Source organism: Mauremys mutica, chromosome 1 (assembly GCF_020497125.1).
Source record: "Mauremys mutica isolate MM-2020 ecotype Southern chromosome 1, ASM2049712v1, whole genome shotgun sequence".
In the NCBI taxonomy this organism is placed as follows: Eukaryota; Metazoa; Chordata; order Testudines; family Geoemydidae; genus Mauremys; species Mauremys mutica.
The window spans coordinates 344,866,190-344,890,656 of NC_059072.1; the positions used below are offsets into that span (position 1 = coordinate 344,866,190).

The 24,467-nt window shown below is 47.2% G+C and overlaps 2 protein-coding genes across 4 annotated transcripts in view; one reads left to right on the forward strand and one right to left on the reverse strand.

The window, feature by feature from the left end:
* Positions 1-15,155, reverse strand: part of DDIAS (DNA damage induced apoptosis suppressor) — a 34,313-nt gene extending 19,158 nt beyond the window's left edge. For all 3 annotated transcript variants that reach the window (XM_045020758.1, XM_045020751.1, XM_045020744.1), the window contains exons 1-5: positions 15,069-15,155; positions 10,394-10,522; positions 8,857-9,018; positions 5,814-5,931; positions 293-2,856 (exon numbers count right to left, since the gene is read on the reverse strand). In XM_045020758.1, the coding sequence (XP_044876693.1) occupies positions 293-2,856; positions 5,814-5,931; positions 8,857-9,018; positions 10,394-10,506 (2,957 nt within the window). In that variant the 5' untranslated portion in view covers positions 10,507-10,522; positions 15,069-15,155. The remainder of the gene's footprint in view (positions 1-292; positions 2,857-5,813; positions 5,932-8,856; positions 9,019-10,393; positions 10,523-15,068) is intronic.
* Positions 15,156-15,821: 666 nt separating this feature from the next.
* Positions 15,822-24,467, forward strand: part of LOC123372593 (prolylcarboxypeptidase) — a 62,040-nt gene continuing 53,394 nt past the window's right edge. The window contains exon 1 of the mRNA XM_045020804.1: positions 15,822-16,086. Within this exon, the coding sequence (XP_044876739.1) occupies positions 15,925-16,086 (162 nt within the window). The 5' untranslated portion in view covers positions 15,822-15,924. The remainder of the gene's footprint in view (positions 16,087-24,467) is intronic.

Sequence of the window (24,467 nt, forward strand, 5' to 3'; positions counted from 1 at the left end):
GACTTGAAAAGTAAGGTTGCATAGCCTATTAATGTTAAACTTTTATTTCACTTTTTTTAGCTTAGTCATTTCATCCACAATAAAATAATGTGACAGCAGGGTTCTGTGTTCCCCAACCTCTGTGCAGCGCAAAAGGCTTTGGAGCTAGGTATAATTCATCTTAAACAAGCCAGATGCTGAGACACATATGAATAATTAAACTTTTTAAAAATGTCCCTTTTCCTTCTCCGGCAATGCTGGCACACTTCCAAAAATTAAACAAAATGAGGTTTTCCAAAAGCCACATACTTACGAATAGTATTTTTCTGTAAACAATTCAGGAGACCAGCTAACTGCCTCATCCAGTCCACCCACTAAGTAAGTTGCACATGAATGGCTCTTCTGGGTTTCTGAGCAGGCACAAGTTCCAGAGACTGCATCTTTTAGAAGCAAGGCCTTAGCAGCGTTTGCAGGTATAGGAGTTGTTGGAATTCCAGCTCTATTCATAGGATTTAATTTTCTGCTTCTTAAACATGCATCAGTTCTTGACTTTCCACTGCTGGCTTTGTTTTCAGAAATAGTCTTTTTGTCAATGGGTTTGCAGATAGCTGGGCTCCTGGCTTGCAATCCAACTGTTTTTAAATTAGAAAATGCAGCTGGCTGTAACAATTTTGTTGCCGATGGAGGGATCCATTCTTTAGAATCATTCTCTGGCACCTCGCTGTTGACAAACGACTGCTGTGGAACAGATTTATTGATGGCTGTGTTACTTGATCTTTTGTGTTTCGGGAACTTGCTGGTAAGTTGTCTTAATAAAGTATTTTTAAAAGATGGCCTAGACTGTTTAGATTTGCAGCGGATTTTAGTAGGACTTTTAGATGTCAATTTAAGGAGAACTGATTCTCTCCCCCTCTGGGATCTGAATTTTTGAAGAGGTCTTGCAACAGGAGTTGACTGTGAGTAAGGAACAAAGTTCTGGGTATCTACCAGATCAAGTTCTGAATCATAAAGTGAACTTATGGGTGTACTGTGTTTACCAAAAGGAGGTGGTAAACTAAGTGAGGATCTGCACTCCAAATAGCTGCAGCCAACATCTAATGGACTACACACTAATTCAGATGCTGTGTACTTTTCAGTCGAAACATCTTCCTGTACTGAAGAGTTGTGAGACTTGTTTGAAAATTCAACCATGGTTTCTATCTCTCTGGCACTAGCCTCAAAGAGGTCAGCAGAAGCATTGTAGCTGCTTTTGGAGTGATTGGGGTTGTTCTGTAGCACGTCATTCTGGTTTATAGCTCTAACAGTATTTTCTTGCCATTTAGTTAATGGTTCTAATTCTCTCTTACATGTATTTTTAGCTTTGTAGGGAGCTGCTGAATCACAGCCCAGTTCCCGAGAGCTTGTAAGATCTGTTCTTAGGTTTGGTGGATAACTACAATTGTCTTTATTTTCCCAATCAGCTACACAGCCATCATACAGAGAATGTAAACGGGCAGGTCTCTCTCTCCTTTGAAAATATGAGATTTCTGCATCTTTCATAGTACACTGAAGGTTGGTGAAAGAATGGGCATTGTTTGAAATATTAACATTTGCTTTCTCAGATTGTAGAAAACTGCCCGCTGAAAGAACACAAGTTGCTCTAACTGCTGAGGACTGCGACAGCACTAGCAGAGATGGGTCAGGTATAAAGTCAGACTCTCTGCCTCCCATAGTACTTGTAGATAAAATGCTGTACAAAGGCTCACGTTGTGATACTTGGCCATTTACAGGAGTGAGGTGTGATTGATGGCAGGAGAGAATATGCTCTTTGCAAGTATTCACATGCTCTGTTAGTTGTGGGAACCTCCCTGTTGTGGTGGTTGATTTGCAGGCAGTATGTACAATGCCTTGCCTACAAGATGTTTTGCTATGATTTTTATCCAACTCGTTTCTTTCACAAAGGGAACATTTGAGAGCATTGAGACCTACTGGGGATATGGTGCTCCTGTTTTCAATTCTGGCTATGAAATCATTTAGACTTTCAGAGAACGGCAGCTCGTCCCAAATCACAGGGTCATCCTGAGAAGTTCCAGTTGCACTTCCATGATTAGGAGATACTGCTGAGGAGCAAAATGAATCATCTTTTCTCTGGCAAAGCAAGGAGTTCCAAGATTTCTCTTGACAGTAATCATGTCTGCTGATAATCTCTAGGCAAGAGTATTTTACCCCCAAATCCAATGGGCTTTGTAACAACCTAGAGCTGTTCCTGTCAGGTGACCATTCTCTCTTTAAATGAGCGCAGCTCTCTAGTTTTTCAGTCGCAGTGATTGTGTCTGACCTACTGGATAGTGAACTAAATTCACGATCTTCCTGTTCATTTCTCTCATTCATAGAGTTACAGAGCTGCAAATCTTGAATGGTTTGGTTGCTGGGACTTAAGCTGCATAGTTCTGCAGAGAAACCCCTCTCCTGTAGTTCACACTGTTCACCAGCAGCCTTGCCCAGTTCTAAAGATGAAAAATCTTCTGTTGTTACCCACTCAACAGATGAAGAAGTCAGGCCAAAGGACTGCTGCCAGGGTACTGAAAAACTCTCTCGGCCACTTGACTGAACAAAACATGAGTTGCTGCCAGAGCTACACAAGCTGCTGAGCTCACTGCTAGGCTGATCTACTGCAATGAAAGGACAATCGGGTCGCTGTGAGCTACTGTGACTGCTCCTGAAATTAGCAGATTGCAGGAGCCGATGGAAGTAGCTGATAACAGTAAAGCCGGCAGCAGCAGTGTTTGGCAGGAAGATCTGGCAGGCTGTAAGATCTCTTGTAAGTCTATTAATTCTGGAGCAGTTTGGCAAAATGCTGTGAGAAACAGAGTGCCCTCCATCATGGTTTTCAGAACTCTGCAAAAGAATTCATTACGTTTATTAGTGTAATGATTTGTCTGGATACAGAGGAAAATTTTATGGGGTCTGAGAGCAAGAAAGGTCCAAACAAGTTCAGTCCACACTTCATTTTAAAGACTCTCTTTTCATCAGGGTCTTTGGGAAAGAGAGAAAAACCTGCTGTCTCACAGCAGCGCACCCTAGCAAATGAGCGCTACTGAAGGCTATAAAGGACATCCCACCCAGAAGGCCTTCATGGCAATGATAGAATGAATTTTCAGAGTGCTTGGCGAAAACTCAGTAGGAATTCTGAGGGAAAGAGACAACACTCGGGCAGAAGAAAAAATACTTCACTAGAGAAGGCCATCTTGTGAGGAGGGACGTACTGCATAACTGACTAGATGGCCACCAGATACCTTCCTTTGAACTATGACATACTGAGCAATGTTCAAAGCTGGGCACCCTGATACCCAGGGGCATGGATGGGAGAAGAATATTACCTAGACCCCTTCAGTTAGGTCTAGATAGTGCTGGAGCTTAATGGCCAGATTATCAGAGGCGCCTCACCTGGAGCTCTATTTGCACCCCCGTTTATCATGCACTGGATGTAAACTGCAGGTTCAAATTTAGAGGCATCCTTGGAAAAAGAAAGGCATAAAGCATGTAGCTCATGGAGTGATTAAAACACCTGTAGTGTCTAGAGGAAATGCAATGCCACAGCTGAGCAACTGCCCAAATTATAGCTACCTGCAAGTACTTTGTGTCAGAAAACCCACAGACTCTGCAGTTCTGCTTGTGGTGTTTAATACCACAATTGAGAGGGAGGAGATATCGTTTAGAAGAGAGTAGTATGTTTATGTATGTATTGGTGAAAAGTACAGACTGTAGAATGATTCAGATTCCAAGGCCAGAAGGGACCATTATAATCATTTAGTCTGACCGCCTCAATAGCACAGGCCTGAGAACTTCCTCAAAATAATTCCTAGAGCAGGTATTTTAGAAAAACATCTAATCGTGGATGGTCAGTGATGGAGAATCCACCATGACTCTTGGTAAGTTATTCCAATGGTTAATTACTCTCACTGTTAAAAATACATGCCTATTTCCAGTCCGAATTTGTGCTGCTTAGTAGACTGAAGAGTCCATTATTAAATGTTTGTTCCCCATGTAGATACTTATAGACTAGGGTAATCCCTTTGTATTTGAGTCTTAGTTTTAACACTGCAGAGCAGGGGTCGGCAACCTTTCAGAAGTGGTGTGCCGAGTCTTCATTTATTCAGTCTAATTTAAGGTTTTGCATGCCAGTAATACATTTTTAGAAGGTCTCTTTCTAGAAGTCTATAATATATAACTAAACTATTGTTGTATGTAAAATAAATAAGGTTTTTTAAATGTTTAAGAAGCTTCATTTAAAGCAGTGTGAGTGCCACTGAAAATCAGCTCGTGTGCTGCATTCGGCATGCGTGCCATAGGTTGCCTACACCTGCTGCAGAGTTTAATACTGGTGTTTTGAGCTGGGAGCATGTATAGTTGTGTACACAACTATACCCAGTCAGACACTCATTAATCATCTGAGTAATCCTTGCAATGTGAGTAGCCTCATTCCCATCAAAAGGACTGTTCAGGTGCACAAAGAGTACTCACATATATAATGGAAGAATAACTGGAACCTTAGTGAATAGCTAGTGTCACATAAAGCTGCTCTCCCAACTTCCAGTATTCAGATACCAGGGAGATAGGTGCACTAGAAACACACAGGTCACATAGAATTCCCAGCACATCTGTGGGAGTGGGAGCTAACCAGTATCTCTCAGGATTTAGTCCAGACATTTCAGTCTAGATTAACAAAACCTGAGATTACAAAGATATAAAATGTTTAAAATGAAAGTTTAAAATAAAAATATAACCAACACCTTGGAGGTTTCCATTGAGCTATCGATTTCTAGTAGTGTCTTCAGATCTGTGGAGATCTCTAACACTCAAATGCATAAAGATCTGTGAGTGCAGGTGCTAAACTGTAGCAATTATAGTAATCTGTTTACCACTGTTTATCTTGCAGTGTCCGAATGTTAAACAAAAAACAAAAAACCCCCAAACAAACGAGACATTTGGAGAGAGAGAGAGAAAGTTACACTATAGTCCAGGGGTTAGGGCACCCACTTGGGAGGCGGGAGACCTCAAGTCCAGTCTCCTGGCTCCAATGACTAAGATATTTATTTAAAGTGGACTGGGCTTCATCAGGAGAGACAGAGAGACATATCCCAGGGCCAAGTGGTTAGCGCACTCTCCTGAGAGGTGTGGGAGACCTCTGTTCAAATCCTTTCTCCCCATTGAACCTGGGTCTCCTACATCCTGGGTGAATGCTCTAGCAAAGAGACTAAGAATTACAATGGTGGGTACCTCCCGGCAAGTTTTGAATGGGGCCTGATTTGGTAGGCTTGCTCTGAGCATGCCAATTGCATCAGACCCCACAGGCAAAATCGTTCTCCCAATTCGTGGATTGTACTGGGGCTTAGGCGAGAGATAGACATCTGAATGTCTAGAGGGAGGCAACAATGCATGTGGCCAGAGGAAGAAATGTAGGTGTCAAAGGAAGCTTCACCCTGAAAATTTAGGTGCCAAGTGGCCTAAGGTCCTACAGACAGCAGCCAAGCGGGGGTTTTGTGGATGGCAGTAGTGCCTAATGTAGATGCCTAAATCTGGGGTTTAGGCTGCTAAGTACCTTTGCGAATCTGGGCCTTACTCAATTACATGGGAAGTTAGTAGCAGAACTGAGAGTGGCACACAGGTCTGATTCCTCATCTTATGGCCTAGCCCCATTGCCGCCTTTGTTGGATATTTCAGTCCCCAGAAGACATCATACATGCTGCTCTGCTACTGTCAGTGTGGAACCACGATACATTAGACTCTCAAGACTGCTTAGTAAAATTTGCATGATTCAACTGGAAGCTAATGGATCAAATGTGGAAAGTTACCTTCACTCCAAATATAAATCTTTTCCCAATGAAACAAGTTTTGACTGCTTGAATTAACACACGGGGAGATGCATCTCTGTCCAGCTCTCCTGATACTTGGTTAAAATCTTGAATATACCTTGAATGAAGAAAGCTAAATGTTAAGTATTGGCATGGGGCAGAGAAAGCTTTACGTAGTATTTAAATTGTAATGATTAGGGCACCCACACTAAAGATGGGGTATTGGGTTAGGTTTTTGAGCTACACACAGAATGAAAAGATGAAATCTGAGTAGGAAGTTAGCAGTGGGAGGTGGAGTACCTACGCCAGTAGTTCTCAAACTTTTGTACTGGTGACCCCTTTCACATACCAAGCCTCTGAGAGCGACCCCCTTTACACATTAAACACACTTTTATATATTTAACACCATTATAAATGCTGGATGCAAAGCAGGGTTTGGGTGGAGGCTGACAGCTCACGACCCCCCCCCATGTAATAACATTGTGACCCCCTGGAGGTCCCAACCCCAAGTTTGAGAACCCCTGACCTACGCCAATGGGAGACGGTCTCCTATTGGCGTAATAAAAGTGTCATTGTGGCACTGAGAGTGTAGACAAGCCTTGAGACACTATACACTCCCTATTCATATAATCTACTGCTGATAAAGGAACTAGAAAACATGGAATTGAAGCATGAGAATGTCAGTTAGTAAAAAGATGGTACCACATATTACTCTAATGATGGTGCCTGCCTGATGGACAGGTTATTCCTGCTGGAATTATGTGCCAAAAATTTAAAAATTCTGCGCACAATATATTTTAAAAGATGGTGAATTTTTACAGACTTTTATTTGTCAAAACACCACAATATAATCACACCAATTTCAATTATTTTTGGCCATTTATTTCAAAATACCCGTCAGCAAGTATGTCTGTAACAATACAGACAACAAAAAGAGATTCAGGAAATTGTTTTTGACAAATAGATTCCTTACTAGGCATATTAATACAGAACTCTGAGTAATAATTCATTTAAACTACAGTACAGAACCATTTTCCCTACACCCCTCAGAGGCAGTGCAAAGGTTTGGGGGAGTCAGAGGTAACAGAGGAGCTGAAGGAGAGGGAAGTAAATTGCTGGGAAGGAGCCTGGGTGTGAACTTGGAGGGTTGTTGGGTATGGGTGGGAAAAGTATGGAACAGATTTTTTGGGGGGTGGGAAGGGATTGTTAGGGAGCTTCCCCATGCAGCTCCTGGCTGACCCCTAGCCTCTCCCATTCAATCAGGCACATCTTCCCCTGCCCCCATGTATCTCTGTGCCCTCACCCAGCCACTCCCCGTCCCAGTCTCCCTTGTCCCCATGTGTGTCTCTGTCCCCACCCAGCCACTCCCCTGTCCCCATGTGTGTCTACACCTCCCTTCCCGCTATGGCCCTGTGCCTCCACTCCCATTCAGCCCCTGCCCCAGTCTGTGCTCCCCCACTAGCCCTTATGAGCCCCTGTCTGACTCCCCACCAATACCCCATGCTGTCTGTCTTCCCATAGCCCCTGTCTCCTGACCTGGCCTGACAAGCTCTGCAAAGAAGGCAGCTCTCTCTCTTCCCTTGCTGGCCACCAGCTGTAGCTTTGTTCTATTGCCACAGCGCACTCTGGCGGGCAAAAGTTGGAATTGCCGAACTTATTTTCTGCAGGGAGCTGCTGCTGTTCTTGCGCCACAGTGCCCTCTCATGGGCAAAAGGCAGAACAGCAGCAACATTTCAGCAGAACCTTTTTTCTGCACAAAAAATTAGAAATCTGTGGGGCTTGTTAATTATGCGCACACACAGTAGTCCACAATTCCCCCAGGAGTAACAGGTGCCAGATTGGGATAAAAAGCAAGAATATTTTCCTAACCATTCAGAACGTAAGACAAAGCAGGTTGCCACCACAACTTGTGTGTGAAATTTGAGAGAGGAAGAGGTCACATGATAGTCTTGAAGCTGATGAACAAATTCTAAGTATGTTATTAGGGAGTTAGCAAAGGATAATACAAATCAGATGGGTAGGAATGTATTCCCTACCTAAGGGAGCTATTAAGGTGGTGTTTTCAGAAATGCTTGGCTTAGGTCCAACTCTGCTCCTACTGATCACATGCATAAAATTCTCATTCAAGTCAAATCCCACTACAAGATTTTTGTGGGCAGGATTTTTTATGGCCAAAGGGTGAAGCTTGTAGGGCTGGTGGTTGAGTTCTCAGTAGCAAGCCTGGGAATTCACTCCTTGCTAAATGCAAGCCTGGCCACTTCAGTGAAGAGCTACAAGACATTGTTTACCTCCATGTCCAAAACACAAGGTAGTGCAAGAGAGAGATGCCTCCAGTGAGGCATCTAAATGATGCAGAAGTGTCTAAAAACCTGAAGAAAGCTGTTATTTTGCAACTTGCCATGAGACCAGGAATGATCACTAATGACAAAGGGACCAAAACGCTAAATGCAACGTGAACCTCACAAAGGGCAGATAATACCCACCTTTGATAGAGATCCTTCAGGTCTCTCTCCTACACTTTGGCAACACTTGTACAGCTGTCATACCAATAAACTGTTCGTGAAATGAAACTGTGAGGTGCACCTCTTTGACAAGATCTTCTCAAATGTTAATACCTAGTTTCCTAGTAGATGGATTAAGTTGCAGGCAGTAGGATTCATGGGATTTGGTCTCTTAGGAAGATCTTTAATGTCTCAACTTAAGTGTTTTAAAGTGTCCAGATAATATGGTGATAGGTGCCAAATACATGCTTGTAACAAGTGGATATTTTCCTGAGTTCTCCCTTACAAATAAATCACCATCTACCCAGATCCAATTTTTATCAGCTTACTGAGGAATACTGCTCAGATATCAAGTTGGCAAACAGGTCTAAGAAAATATTTAGAACCACGAAATGTAGCCACACACATTATAGAGCCACAAATATTAAAAGCCACAAATGTAGCCATACTCCCTCTATCCCCACGCACCCCTCTCCAGATTCTGTTAGGCTGAGGTTGGGGAGGCAGCTATATAATTAAAAAAAAAAAAACGCATCCTTTACCTCTGCAGACTTCCTGCCGTGACCCCAAAGAATGGCTCTAAGGTGCTTCCAAACACGGTAATGTCAAATAAATCACTAGTGCCAGCAACTTTTAGGGACAGCTTATACCTGTAGTTTGCATCCTTAGCTTCACCCGTGCAGCCACATTTTAGACAGTTAAACCTGGTAAGACAATAGGAAAAATGAGCACACGTCGTTAATTGATGGTGTAGTAAGAATTTCTATCCATCAATAAATACTACCAGCATCATACACCTTGTACCAAATCAAAAATTTAGAGAGTTTTTTTTTCCTTATTCTTTGCTCTTTATGGCCCCAATCCTGCAATAAGCTCAACAAAGGCAGATTCCTGTGATCATGCAAAGCCCCATGAACTTCAGTGAAGCTCTTTTACACATTTAGTAAACATAAGCTTAATATACGCTACCAGGGTGCGTGTGTGTTGGGGTTACTTTAATGTGTTTTTGGTGGGGGGGGAGGGGTTGCGGGATGACTGACTTCACTCTGAAATTCCTAGCACAGCAGTTTTTGTATTTTGTATTTTTTTTTTTTTAATTTACTCTAGTATCTAGAGCTTTGGATAAATCAAAAAGATAACAAAACCCCCTCAGACTTTAGAAACCTCCAATATCTACCGTATCTTCTCTTCAATATCTGACACTATGGAGATAACGAGCTTCATAAAGCTGGATGTGTCGATTTAGTATTTACGGAATTCATTGTTTTCATGTGTTTCAGAGTCTCAGTGCCCAGAGTTTGGCAGCACAGGAGTCTGGATGTTCCACACATTTGTGGGAGTTTCTTGATTTTACAGAACAATGGTACTGTGTGATTGCCAAATGCTGTGGAGTAGGAAAGGGCAAAATTTGGGCACTGTCTGGATATATGGTGAGGAGGAGAAATCACACAGGAGGACCTCATGTTATGAGAGGAAGGATGGGGTTGTCTACAGTCACAGAATGAGGAAAGTCAAAAGGGTTCATGAAGTTCAAGAAACCAGCTCAGTTTTAGTCATGTTAAACTGAAGTTAAGACATCCAGGAGAAAGTGTCTATAGATGCATGATTGAACCCATAGTTCCTACTGGCATAAGAAAGCAGAAACTAGGGAATCTAGACTCCAAGGAACCTATGGAAGAGTAAACGTATTATGTGCTCAGTGCCCCATATTCTGCCTCTTTCAACCCCCCCCCCAAACTCTCCATTGCCATAATGCATACAAAAAAATTGACAAGTTAAGCTGCTAGTGTGCAGAGACCACTGTCATTGATGATCATGAGAATTTTCTCATTGTGCTCCCCTTCTGTCTTTTGTCTCCCCTGCTGTGTCATCTTATAGTTACATTTGTAAACTCTTTGGGGAAAGGACTGTTTTTGTATGGGGCTAAGAACAATCAGATCCTGGTCCATGACCAGAGTTCCCAGGCACTAACATAATAGTTTTAAAACAACTTTTTACAAACCACTTATGTATATAGCACCTGAAGTGTGCCAGGTGCTTTCCAAATTAACAATTAGCAATGCCCCAACCTGGACCTACCTATTAGAATTTAGTATCAGCTTAGAAAAGCAGTTTTGACAAGAAGGATACACAAAGCTGGAGTTTTGGACAGAAATTACAGAGGCAGCTAACAGTCTTCTCCTGCCATTCATGTGTTCACAGTGTCACCTGAAAAGAGAAACACAGAATGATCTGATGAGATTCTCATTTATGAAATTTTAATTTCTTTTTCTTAAAAATATTATATATATATATATATATATATATATATATTTTTAAAAAAAAAAGCCAGAGTAGTCTGTATCCCGGTTAACCTCAGTATATTATTTACTGCTCCTTGTCAAAAAGAAGACAAAAGGCTACTTGAAGATGTTTTAAAGAGAAACATTTAATAGTTTTTCAAATGAGTACTACAAAATACTGTACTGTTTGAGGTGGTATTGTAACTATGCTTCACCCTAGCTTTAAAGCATAATTGTTCGGAACTCTTTGTATTTAACCTAGAGTCACAATATGGGGTTAAAAACCTGAGACACCTGCATGATGGTGTTGCATTATTGTGTTGAACTTCAATGATCAGGGGACAGGTGGACGCTGGGCACTCAAGAGGCACTCAGAATATCACTAGGTTGTCCTTTCAATTGAGAATGAAGACCATAATTCTGCATTTTGATCCAACAGTGCAGACCAGCAAAGTGCACTACTAACTTCAATGAGGCACAGGTCTGCCCATGTGGATCTGATAGTAGTATGAGGAGCTAAATAGTTTCCTAACTAGTCTTAATTTTCTCTGCAGAATTACCACTGTACTCTATAGTTCAGGAGTGGGCAAACTTTTTGGCCTGAGGGCCAAATCGGGGAATAGAAATTGTATGGCGGGACATGAATGCGCACAAAATTAGGGTTGGGGTGCAGGCTCTGGGGTGGGGCTGGGGTTGAGGAGTTTGGGGTGTAGTAGGGTGCTCTGAGCTAGGACCGAGGGGTTTGGAGACCGGGAGTGGGATCAGGGCTGGGGTAGGAGTGTGAGGAGAGGCTCAGGGGGGTGCAGGTTCCAAGCAGCACCTCAAGCGGCTCCCGGACGCAGTGGTATGTCCCTTGTCCGGCTCCTATGCGGAGGCATGGCCAGGCAGCTCTGCACACTGCCCCATCTGCAGGCAGCGCCCCTGCAGCTCCCATTGGAGCACGTAAGAACCAGAGCAGGGCCATGCCGCGGCTTCCGGGAGCCGGGCGGTCCAGCAACCAACCCAGTGCCCTGGCCGGAGCAGTGCGGTGCGGCTCGTGGGCCGTAGTTTGCCCACCCCTGCTATAGTTAAGTCACAGAAGGCACCTCTGTGATAAATCTATTTTTAAGGGACTGTAACTCAAATATCCTTCTTTTGAGCAGACATTTGGCACATGCAGTTTCAGTCTTGTGTTTCACCAAAATTAAAAAATGCAGGTCATCTGGTTTAATATATACATTTTTGCTCAGGCACACGTTACTCTCAAAGCTGCTGTTTTCTCAAAGGGTCATTTAGCCATTCATATATGCTTCTTGCTATGCGGGTTTTTTAAAAATATAAGAATCTATACCACAAGACTTCAATTCTGAAACTGCAGAGCACTCATTTTAGTGAGACAGTCTATTTACAGAAATATTTCTTATGTATTTGACAGCGACAGCTCATTTAAGAATAGGAAAACATGATTGTAAAACTAAAGAGTTATCAGAAGGACTCATATAGATGAAGTCCCTCAAACTATTTTTAACATGAAATCAAATCAAGTTCAAAAAACAAGCTGAAGCATCTCTTTAAAATGTTTCATCATGAGAAACATTTTTAATCCAACAGGGCAACACTTGGAATTTTAATGTTGCTTTTGTAAAGCAACCTTCTCAGTATACTGGCATAGAGAAAAAAAAAGCCTTTTAATTATATGGCACCATGAACACCTGCTTTTTACCCAGACAGCAGTAAGATTCCAAATTAACATTTTAATATAGTTGGGGCACAAAGTTTTATCTACCCTAAAATATATTTGAGGATAAAAAAAAAAAAGAGCTAGCACTTTATACTGTTTACAGTTTTAATTAAAAACCCCAGTTCTTCTAGTTTTCTTCACTGAATTATCAATTTGTCTCAGCTGTGGGTTACTACAGAGTAGAAATATCTTCTACTAATCAATATGAAAGACATGGTTCCAAAGCTGTCAAATAGAAGTGGAGGGCTTTGTTTAAGGGCCTTATTTAAGATGATGTATAGTTCTTCAGATTGTTAAAGTTCTTAGAATGAAGAATAGAGTGTGAATTTCTGAAACTGACAAACTGAAGTGTTCAAATAACTGACAATCATTTGTGCATTCAACCATTTAGGTATCCCCAGTGAGCTCCAAAGGTGCCATTTTTAAGCAAACTATTGATAATGGCAATGTTTAGGCACGATTGCTCACAATGAGCAATATCCTTCACACCTTGGCTATTCTTTTTTATTTTAATTAGACTACTTAAGGGTATTCTGCTCCACAGAAGGGTAGAACCATTTCGTCTTATGCCTTCAAATCAAGTCACAGACAAGCTACTTTTGAGCAATGCGGGATGTAGAAATCAAGCTTCTTTAAAAGGACTACACAGAGCTTTACAACTGCATCAGGAGAGGTCATAAAACTTCTCTATGCAAGATTCACTGTCATTGTACTATCCAAACCTATATAGCCCTTTTCAAGATACACTAGACACACCCCTCCCTCCAAAAACTTACAACTTTGAGAAAGTGTTTTTAATAAATTTCAATGGGAACTGAATTCCCAGGTCCTACATTATCCACAGCATCAGCCTATAGCTCCCTTCTGGTATGCATATGTGTATGACTTCAAGGGCAGCGTTTGTAGTTATAGCTATATTAAAATATTTCAAAAGAATATCTATTTTGTAAATATTTAAGGCAAAGTATCTAAATAATTGATGACATCTCCTCTGGCCTTGGCCAGATCATGCAGAGCGTATCTACCATTTTGGAAAAGTAAATCAAGATTTGGAACAAGCACAGTTGTAATATTCAAGTTACAGGACTTGTTAACTTTGTTTTTGTATGCACAGACAACATGTCCAGTGCTGTGCAGATAGCAAGATAGTCCCAGCCCCAGAGTTTTCAAAGTTTAGAAAATAGACACAGAAAGACAAAATACATTGGGATATCAAATGAGAGGACAGATATTATCAATAGCATTAATGCACCGGAGAAAGATTTGACTGTACACACATTATGTTCCATAAGTGCTACCAAAACTGCATAACAGTCTTGATTTCAAGAACAAACACAAGAGAGCTACAGAACCACACAACAGTACCAAGTAAATAAGTTTGGACATGGAATAAATTCAGAAGTTGACAAAGAATGAATCTGATCTTGTAACTACTCCAAATATGAAATTCAGATATAAATCAATAGGAGTTTCATGCAGAGAAGTTGGAAGAATTGGCACCACGTAGTCAAAACACCCCGTTATCTATGCATTTGCAGTCAGCTAGGAAATAAACACAAATGCACATTCGGAAACCGGGACAGGATCAGAGGTGGGGTGTAACATTTGTATTTTACAGGTTTTGTTAACTCCTCGAGTGCAGTTTATATAGAAAAACATCCAATCAGTATCAGAGGGGTAGCCGTGTTAGTCTGGATCTGTAAAAAGCAACACAGAATCCTGTGGCACCTTACAGACTAACAGACGTACTGAAGCGTAAGCTTTTGTGGGTGAACACCCACTTCGTCAGATGCATGAGAGACAGAGTTAGCTTTAGTTGCTATTACCTGAATATCATTTTTGTCTCAGAGTGCTGTGTATCGAAAGGCACAGCCCTGGAGACGGCTGTGTCACACAACAATTTGATTGGTTACCACAGACAGGCTTCAGCAAGCATCCCCCTTCTCCAGGTATGGTGTCTCCCCCCCTCCCTTACAATCAGTGTTTGGTGCTCTCTAGTGGACCAGTTAATCCCCCCGCCCCTGCCCCCGCTTCAGCCACGAGTTTAAAGTGCTCAGGAAAAAAAGCAATACAGGTGAATCAGAACCTGCATTACTCCTGCCACTCTCATCCTGCTGAGACTCCTCGATGGAGCTCACGGGCTGTGCAGTTAACATTTCGGGCATTTTAGACCAATCTGTTCTCGGGTTGTTAGAGGGAATGCTGACGAGGAAGGCACGTGCAGCGCACGCCCGTCTCCGCGCTGGTCTTCCCAATTAACACACAGGTGAGCAAGCCGCACGGCTAGGATCTGGCACCTCTGTAGCAACGGGCAGTGCGTCGCTCTGACACCCCCCCCTCCCCCCCTCCCAGTGCTGTGGCCACACTGACCGTCTCCTTCCCTGCAGGGGATCCGGGCCGCGGGGGGGGGGGCTCTTAATCCGTGCCTGGGGGGACGGTGAGTGAACTAATGGGGGGGGGGGGGGACGGGGGGAGGGACGGAGCCGCGGGGGTGGGGCGGGGAGCCCCAGGCTGGAGCTAGCCCCAGGCAGAGGCCGCATGTCCCGAAGACGGGGTCGGCGGCGGCAAGGCCATTGCTGGGGGCAGAGCCCGGCTGAGGCGAGGTGGGGCAGCCGCTCCCGGGGGCTCGCAGGGTGGGCGGAGCAGTGGGGGGGGGGTGGGTAACGGCGGGCACGAGGCGGGACGCTAGGGATGGGGGGGGGGGAGGGAGGCTCCTAGGACCAGGCAGACAGTTGGGGGTTGCTGGACTCACCCACTCGTGGCCTGGCTCAGGGAAGTCCCCCCCCCCCCGGCTCGCTTCGCCCGAAGGGGAAGTGACGTGACACGCACAGCCTCGTTCTCACACACCAATTATCGTGCACACCGGCAGACCCCTCCCCCCATAACAGCGCGGAAACTGATCACGCGAGTGAAGCATCCTCAAGGAGCCAATCGCCGCCTCCCAATATCAGACCCGGTAGCCAACCGCGGCTCGTCACAGAGACCCGTCAAAGAGCAGCAAAGCGGCCTGTGGCACCTGACAGACTGACAGACGCATGAGCTTTCGTGGGTGAATCCCCACTTCGTCAGACGCGTGCTCGTGCTGCAATACGTCTGTTAGGCGATAAGGTGCCACAGGCCTCTGTGCTGCTTCTACAGACCCAGCCTAACAGGGCGTAACAGTCACAGACTCGTCTGAGCCCAATCAGGCAGCCAATCACCACTTCCAATCGCAACAGCCAATCAGGGGCCCGCCATCCCCAGCTTTGCAGCCAATCACTGCAGTCAAGCCAGAGAGACGCTCATTGCCCATCCCCGGAAATCCAACCGCATCCTGGCATGCCCGGCCCGCGGACCAATCAGAGCCGCAGAGCAGCATGCCGGGGTAGGGGGCCGGGGCCGGAGGCAGATCGCTCCGAACCCCTTCCCCCCGCTAGGCAGGGGGGCGGGGCGCTGAGGCCCCCCCCACCAGCCCCCTCCCCCCGCTCGCTCCTTCCTCCTCTCACGTTCCCCGCCCCGGGATTCCCCTCGCGGCCTCTCCCGCCCCCCATGCGGGGCCGGGCTGCGCCCCGGGGAGCTGCGGCCGGTATAAAGCGGGCGGCGCGCAGGCGGCGCTGCTCATAGTCGCTATGCTGGGGCTGCCGGGGCTGCTCCTGCTGCTCAGCCTGGGCAGCGTCTGCTGCCCTCCGGGGGCGCTCTCCGCCCTGCCCCTGGCCTCCCGGCGGGGCCCCCCGGGGAGAGCTCAGCCCCGCCCCGCCGCCCCCTACCAGACCCGCTATTTCCCCCAGAAGGTAAGCGCCAGGGTCACCCCAGCGTGAGTGTCTGGGGGGGTCCCCTCCGCTGGGCCAGGGTCACCCCAGCGTGAGTGTCTGCCGGGGAGTCTCCTCCGCTGGGCCAGGGTCTCCCCAGCGCGAGTGTCTGGGGGGGTCCCCTCCGCTGGGCCAGGGTCACCCCAGCGTGAGTGTCTGCCGGGGAGTCTCCTCCGCTGGGCCAGGGTCACCCCAGCGTGAGTGTCTGCCGGGGAGTCTCCTCCGCTGGGCCAGGGTCTCCCCAGCGTGAGTGTCTGGGGGGGGGGTCCCCTCCGCTGGGCCAGGGTCTCCTCAGCGTGAGTGTCTGGGGGGGGGTCCCCTCCGCTGGGCCAGGGTCTCCCCAGCGTGAGTGTCTGGGGGGGGTCCCCTCCGCTGGGCCAGGGTCTCCCCAGCGTGAGTGTCTGGGGGGGTCCCCTCCGCTGGGCCAGGGTCTCCCCAGCGTGAGTGTCTGGGGGGGTCCCCTCCGCTGGGCCAGGGTCTCCTCAGCGTGAGTGTCTGGGGGGGGGTCCCCTCCGCTGGGCCAGGGTCTCCTCAGCGTGAGTGTCTGGGGGGGGGTCCCCTCCGCTGGGCCAGGGTCTCCCCAGCGTGAGTGTCTGGGGGGGTCCCCTCCGCTGGGCCAGGGTCACCCCAGCGTGAGTGTCTGCCGGGGAGTCTCCTCCGCTGGGCCAGGGTCACCCCAGCGTGAGTGTCTGCCGGGGAGTCTCCTCCGCTGGGCCAGGGTCACCCCAGCGTGAGTGTCTGCCGGGGAGTCTCCTCCGCTGGGCCAGGGTCACCCCAGCGTGAGTGTCTGCCGGGGAGTCTCCTCCGCTGGGCCAGGGTCACCCCAGCGTGAGTGTCTGCCGGGGAGTCTCCTCCGCTGGGCCAGGGTCACCCCAGCGTGAGTGTCTGCCGGGGAGTCTCCTCCGCTGGGCCAGGGTCACCCCAGCGTGAGTGTCTGCCGGGGGGTCTCCTCCGCTGGGCCAGGGTCACCCCAGCGTGAGTGTCTGCCGGGGGGTCTCCTCCGCTGGGCCAGGGTCTCCCCAGCGTGAGTGTCTGCCGGGGGGTCTCCTCCGCTGGGCCAGGGTCTCCCCAGCGTGAGTGTCTGCCGGGGGGTCTCCTCCGCTGGGCCAGGGTCTCCCCAGCGTGAGTGTCTGCCGGGGGGGTCTCCTCCGCTGGGCCAGGGTCTCCCCAGCGTGAGTGTCTGCCGGGGGTGTCTCCTCCGCTGGGCCAGGGTCTCCCCAGCGTGAGTGTCTGCCGGGGGGTCTCCTCCGCTGGGCCAGGGTCTCCCCAGCGTGAGTGTCTGCCGGGGGGTCTCCTCCGCTGGGCCAGGGTCTCCCCAGCGTGAGTGTCTGGGGGGGGTCCCCTCCGCTGGGCCAGGGTCTCCTCAGCGTGAGTGTCTGGGGGGGGTGTGTCCCCTCCGCTGGGCCAGGGTCTCCTCAGCGTGAGTGTCTGGGGGGGGTCCCCTCTGCTGGGCCAGGGTCTCCTCAGCGTGAGTGTCTGGGGGGGGGGTCCCCACCGCTGGGCCAGGGTCTCCTCAGCGTGAGTGTCTGGGGGGGGGGTCCCCACCGCTGGGCCAGGGTCTCCTCAGCGTGAGTGTCTGGGGGGGGTCCCCTCCGCTGGGCCAGGGTCACCACAGCGTGAGTGTCTGGGGGGGGTCCCCTCCGCTGGGCCAGGGTCGCCCCAGCGTGAGTGTCTGGGGGGGGGGACCCCTCCGCTGGGCCAGGGTCGCCCCAGCGTGAGTGTCTGGGGGGGGTCCCCTCCGCTGGGCCAGGGTCTCCTCAGCGTGTCTGGGGGGGGTCCCCTCCGCTGGGCCAGGGTCGCCCCAGCGTGAGTGTCTGGGGGGGGGTCCCCTCCGCTGGGCCAGCGTCGCCCCAGCGTGAGTGTCTGGGGGGGGTCCCCTCCGCTGGGCCAGGGTCTCCTCAGCGTGAGTGTCTGGGGGGGGTCCCCTCCGCTGGGCCAGGGTCTCCTCAGCGTGAGTGTCTGGGGGGGGTCCCCTCCGCTGGGCCAGGGTCTCCTCAGCGTGAGTGTCTGGGGGGGTCCCCTCCGCTGGGCCAGGGTCTCCTCAGCGTGAGTGTCTGGGGGGGGGTCCCCTCCGCTGGGCCAGGGTCTCCTCAGCGTGAGTGTCTGGGGGGGTCCCCTCCGCTGGGCCCAGCCCCTTCGGCCATCTCCCCCACGCCCCTCCCCAGCATGAGTGTCTGTGAGCAGGAGGGTGTCTGTGGGGCCAGCTCAGACCCCCTTTCCCAACATCTTTGGGGTACCCGCATCCTATATGTGCTTCTCTGCTGTGTCTGCAGGGCTGCCAACAGCTGTCTGGGTAGGGCCCCTCTTTCTGTTGATCAGCACCCACTCCCTGGCATGAGGGTCTGATATCGTCTGTCTCCTTCTCATGATGTGTTTGTTAAGGGCCTTTTTCTCTCTTATGCTTCAGAGGCTGTGTCTAACTTGGACCAAGGGAGACCTCAGGCAGTTGTGAAAGAGCCTTTTGAGAGTATCTCTACACTACAATTGGATACCCACACCTGGCCCATGACAGTTGGCTCAGGCTCATGGGGGTCGGGCTCAGGGGCTGTTTGATTGCCATGTAGTTGTGCCTGAACATCTGCATTGCAATTAAACAGCCCTTTAGCCCAAGCGCTGTGAGCTCCAGTCAGCTGGCATGGACCTGCCACAGATTTTTAATTGCAGTGTAGGCATGTTGAAATACAGCTCAAATAGCTATACTTAAAGTGGAAGCTCCTTGAGGCAGGGACCATCTTTTTGTTCTGTGTTTCTGAAGTTCCTTGCATGGTGGGATACTGGTCTCTGACTAGTGCTGCTAAATGCTGAGGTATTACACACAATAAAATAATAATAGTGGTGCATAATCTAGTGTGAGATTTTACCAGAGCTTTAAAATAAATCCCACATGGAGGTGTCTGTTTAGCGTTTAGGGGCAGGTCTGTATCTGGCTGTAGTAGGGGATTTTTTTTTCCTTTAAACTTCAAAACAGGAAGTCATCAGTCACAAACTACTGGCCTGTGGGATCCTGCAGTCTTGTTGCAAATGGAAATAATCTCTTATAAAATGCTGGATAATGCTATTCTCAGTGGAACTTGTTCTAATTTACTAGCATTGTGCAATTGGACATAAAGCATCTGAATGGTAATCCTATTTGAGTACAGGCTCTCTCCCTTTCCATGTATAAAGCATTATCTCTGAATGCTTAATATAAAAAACTAATGAAAATTTGGAAAAACCTATTTCCTTTCTGATAAATAGTTTAATATTATGTTTCTGTTAAGGGTAATGTTGCCCAGCCAGTAGACTTTTGCTGGGTAAGACAAGGTTGCTATAAATTGCTCTGTTTTTTCCTCTTGATCACTCAGAGGATGGTGATTGGCAATGAATTAGTCATGTTCCTTGTAAAGTCTCCTGGGGTGCTGCATAATTTTGTCACCCCTCTACATGACTACAAGACTGCTGTACAAGAGTGAACTAGTACAGTGATGCTAGTACAGTGCTTAGGGATTGTAAAACTTTACACACCTATTAGCAACAGGAGGTCAACATGCAAAATAAGGCCACCAATGAAGTCCAGGGTCAATGCTTTGTGGAGGTGTCTAGGCCACTTCCTTTCTCCGCTCTTGAGATTCTTGCCAAACTCTTGTGCTTGAACTATACCCAATCATATTGATTTCTGGGTAGTTGGTATCTGATACATTTAAAATCACTTGACTCACATAGACTGCTGGAAGGGAAAGAATCTCTCTCTCCCTCCCTTTCAATACCAGTGTCCTAATCCCCTAGGAGGTAGGAAGTTAAACTGGGAGGAAGTCAACAGGATGGTCAGACAGCATGCCCTCTGCACCTCATGGATGAACACATGGCCTTACTGGGATGCTAGCACTGGACTGAAGTCCTCTCTCTCATATTAGAGACATAGGAGGTAGGAGGGAAATGGGTTTAGTAAGGACTCCATGTAGTACTACTGCTTTCCTATGGATCATAATCTGACAGTCCCTAGGGACTCTGCTCAACCAACTATCTGTCCACATAAGGGAGCACTTCCCACCCTTCAGAAAGACTCTTCTTACAGCCTCTTCCAATCACATATGTGCAGATGTTTTTTTTAAATCTGGAAGTGGAATTTCAGTTTTCTACCTGCTAATTAAAAGGCCCACAGCTCTGATCCTTAGCAACAAGGAAGCTTTGCTAACCCTCCAATTGGCTTAATCATGTGGAGGAACAGTCAGACCGATTATTAGTGTAGCAATGAGGGCAAACAGGGATGTGGTGCATCGTTCATTACCATGATACTAGTGTTGAGTGCTGGTGCCCAACTAACTGAGATGAATTCACAGCAATCTCATGATACTGGCGTTGAGCATGAGCATCGTGTTGCCAGTCTTGATACTTAATTAAAATGAAAAACATTAGAAACTTCATTGTACGCAGTGTTGTTGCGGCTGTGTTGGTCCCAGGATATTAGAGACAAGTGAGGTAATATCTTTTACTAGACCAACTTCCACTGGTGAGTGAGGAAAGCTTTCATGCTTACACAGACCTACATAAGAACATAAGAAAGGCCGTACCGGGTCAGACCAAAGGTCCATCTAGCCCAGTATCTGTCTACCGACAGTGGTCAATGCCAGGTGCCCCTGAGGGAGTGAACCTAACAGGCAATGATCAAGTGATCTCTCTCCTGCCATCCATCTCCACCATCTGACAAACAGAGGCTAGGGACACCATTCTTACCCATCCTGGCTAATAGCCATTTATGGACTTAGCCACCATGAATTTATCCAGTCCCCTTTTAAACATTGTTATAGTCCTAGCCTTCACAACCTCCTCAGGTAAGGAGTTCCACAAGTTGACTGTGCGCTGCATGAAGAAGTACTTCCTTTTATTTGTTTTAAACCTGCTGCCTATTAATTTCATTTGGTGACCCCTAGTTCTTGTATTATGGGAATAATTAAATAACTTCTCCTTATCCAATTTCTCAACATCACTCATGATTTTATATACCTCTATCATGTCCTCCCTTAGTCTTCTCTTTTCCAAACTGAAGAGTCCTAGCCTCTTTAATCTTTCCTCATATGGGACCCTCTCTAAACCCCTAATCATTTTAGTTGCTCTTTTCTGAACCTTTTCTAGTGCTAGAATATCTTTTTTGAGGTGAGGAGACCACATCTGTACACAGTATTCGAGAAGTGGGCGTACCATGGATTTATATAAGGGCAATAATATATTCTCAGTCTTATTCTCTATCCCCTTTTTAATGATTCCTAACATCCTGTTTGCTTTTTTGACCGCCTCTGCACACTGCGTGGACATCTTCAGAGAACTATCCACGATAACTCCAAGATCTTTTTCCTGACTCGTTGTAGCTAAATTAGCCCCCTCTTTTTTTAAAGCCTCTCGTACTACAACAGTGTCCTGATCCCATAGGAAGATAAACTGGGGAGGACGTCCAGGCAGCATGCCTTTCCTAGCCAATGCTAAAGAGCAACTCCGTAACCTCGGAAGCTTTTGTTTTGTCACCAACAAAAGTAGGTCTGATAAAAGATATTACCTCACCCACCTTCTCATTAGAAACTTCAGGCAATTAAAGCTTTAGGTGTTATACGCTCTGATGGTTGGAATTGGAAGTACTAGGAGCCAGGAATCCTGGATTCTGTTCTCTGTTCTGCTACTGGCTCTGGCTGTGTCTACACCAGTGCTTATGTTGGAGTAACTTGTGTTGCTCTGGGAGCGAGGCTGGTTTACTTGCACTCCTGAGCAACATAAGCTGTAGTATAGATATAGCCTAAGTTCATGTCTACATTGGCATGTTGGTCAGGGGTGTGAAAAAAAGAGAAACACTTTCCTGCCGCCACAACTACCGCCACTCATTGGGGTGGGTTAATTATGCAGGCAGGAGAGCGGCTATACGGGAGACCTTACAGCAGTACAGATGCAGTGGTACAGCTTTGCTGCTAGGTCTGTAGTGTAGACATAACCATGGTTCGGTGGGTGAACCACTGGCTTGGGGAGGCTAGCCCCTGCCTCGGCCCACCCCTTCCGCTTGAGGGCCCAGCCCCCAAGCCCAAATTCCATCCCCTGCAGCCACCAGCCCCCCCTCTGCAGCCTCAGAGCACCGGGTGGCATGTGCTCCTCCCAACCCCAGAGCACCGTGTGTGTGCCCCCCCTCAGATGTGTGTGTGGCCTGCCTTCTCTTCCCCCCCCTCTCCCCAAGCCCGGGAGCATTGGGCAGTGCAGCCCCAGTGCCAGGGCCCCCTCAGCCCTGGGCAGTCCCAGCTACCCCAAGTCCCAGCCCCAGCAGGTGTCCCTTCCTGGAAGCGTTGCAGCCTGCCTGGGCTGGGGCCAACTAGCTGCAGGGGGGAGCTCTGGACTGAATGTGGGTGGGGCCACCGGGGCTGTTTGAGGAGGCACAGCCTTCCTCTACCTATTAGACATGCCGCCCATGAACATAACCTTAGTCTCCTTTCCCCACACACAAGCCCCCCCTCAGCTGTTTCTCCCCCTCTCCTTTCCTCCCTATGACTGGAGGGGAGTTAATGGGCCACTTCACCTTGAATGGTCCTTTAAATATGTGTTAAGTACACATCTAAACAATCTGTTTCATCTTGTATTTATCAGTGACACTCTGAGACCTTGTCTATACTAGAACTTACTTCAATATACCTTCCGTCACTCAGGGGTGTAAATAATCCACATCCCTAACAACATAAGTTACTCCGACCTAAGCGCCAGTGTAGATAGCGCTATATTGGTGGGAGAGCTGCTCTTGCTGACATATCTACCACCTCTTGTGGGAGGTGGAGTAATTAAGCCGACAGGAGAGCTCTCTCCCATTGGCTTACAGCATCCTCACCTGAAGCGCAACAGCAGTGCAGCTGTAGCACTTCTAGTGTAGACATAGCCTGCGTGAGTTTCCCAGACCTGAAGAAGAGCTCTGTGTAAGCTCAAAAGCTTGTCTCTATCACCAATAGAAGTTGGTCCAGTAAAAGGTATTACCTCACCCACCTTGTCTCTAATATCCTGGGACCAACCTGACTATAACAATACTGCATACAAATGGGGTGTCATAAACATACAGCTAAGGGTAGCATAAAATCCCTCTTTACCCTGTAAAGGGTTAATTCCTCTTTTACCGGTAGAGGGTTAAGAAGCTCAGGTAACCTAGCTGACACCTGACCAAAAGGACCAATAAGGGGACAAGATAGTTTCAAATCTTGATTTGGGGGGGGGGGGGGGCTTTGTCAGTCTGTTCCATGTGCCTTTTCCTGGAGAAGCAGCAAAGAGTTCTGTGGCATCTTATAGACTAACAAACATATTGGAGCATGAGCTTTCGTGGGTTAATACCCACTTCGTCGGATGCATCCTGGAAACAGATCAAGGAAGCAAGCAATCCAACTCCATTAGTAGTAGTAGTAGTAGTAGCGAAGGAATGCGTTAGCTTACTTTTATTTTGGCTTGTGATTTCCTTTGTAGGAAGAGGGAGGTTTATCCCTGGTTTTGTAACTTTAAGGTTTGCCTAGAGGGGAGATCCTCTATGTTCTTGAGTCTTTCGTTATTCTGTAAAGTACTTACCTTCCCGATTTTACAGAGGTGATTCTTTTACTTTAATTAACATTCTTCTTTTAAGAACCTGATTGATTTTTCATTGTTCTTAAGATCCACGGGTTTGGGTCTGTGTTCACCTGTACTAATTGGTTACGATATTATTCTCTAGCCTCCCCCAGGAAAGGGGGTGTAGGGACTTGGGGGGATATTTGGGGAAGATAGGGCTCCAAGTGGCCCTCCCTAAATGTTTGTTTAAATCACTTGGTGGTGGCGGCATACTGTTCAAGGTGGAATTTGTGCCTTGGGAAAGTTTTTAACCTAAGCTGGTAAAAATAAGCTTAGGGGGTCTTTCATGTGGGTCCCCACATCTGTACCCCAGAGTTCAGAGTGGGGAAGGAGCCCTGACATGGGGATAACAATGTTTCACAACTTTAAAGGACATCAAAATATGATGTTTCTGTTCCCTCTTTCTTATTTTAGCTTCTTAGCAACAAAGATCCTGTTTTGATCCAAATGGTCTCTAACACAGGATTGAGAGGAGAAAAACAAGTTTAGCATAATGACTTTAGAATGTTGTATAAAAAGAGAAAACTGAATTTGTGAATATGGCAACAAACGTCATAGTGTAAATCACAAAGCAGACTTTCATTTTTAACCCATTTTTGTATATTCACCACTTCCAAAAATTCTCCTTTGTGGCTGAAACTTTCTATACTAGATCTCTGTCCAAAGAGGTACATTAAAAAGTTTGAGCAGAATCTGTTCCACAAGGAGTAAGTTCCATTGTCAGAGAACAAACTTGATACTTTAAGCTTTAAAGAATATTTAATGGCATGTTG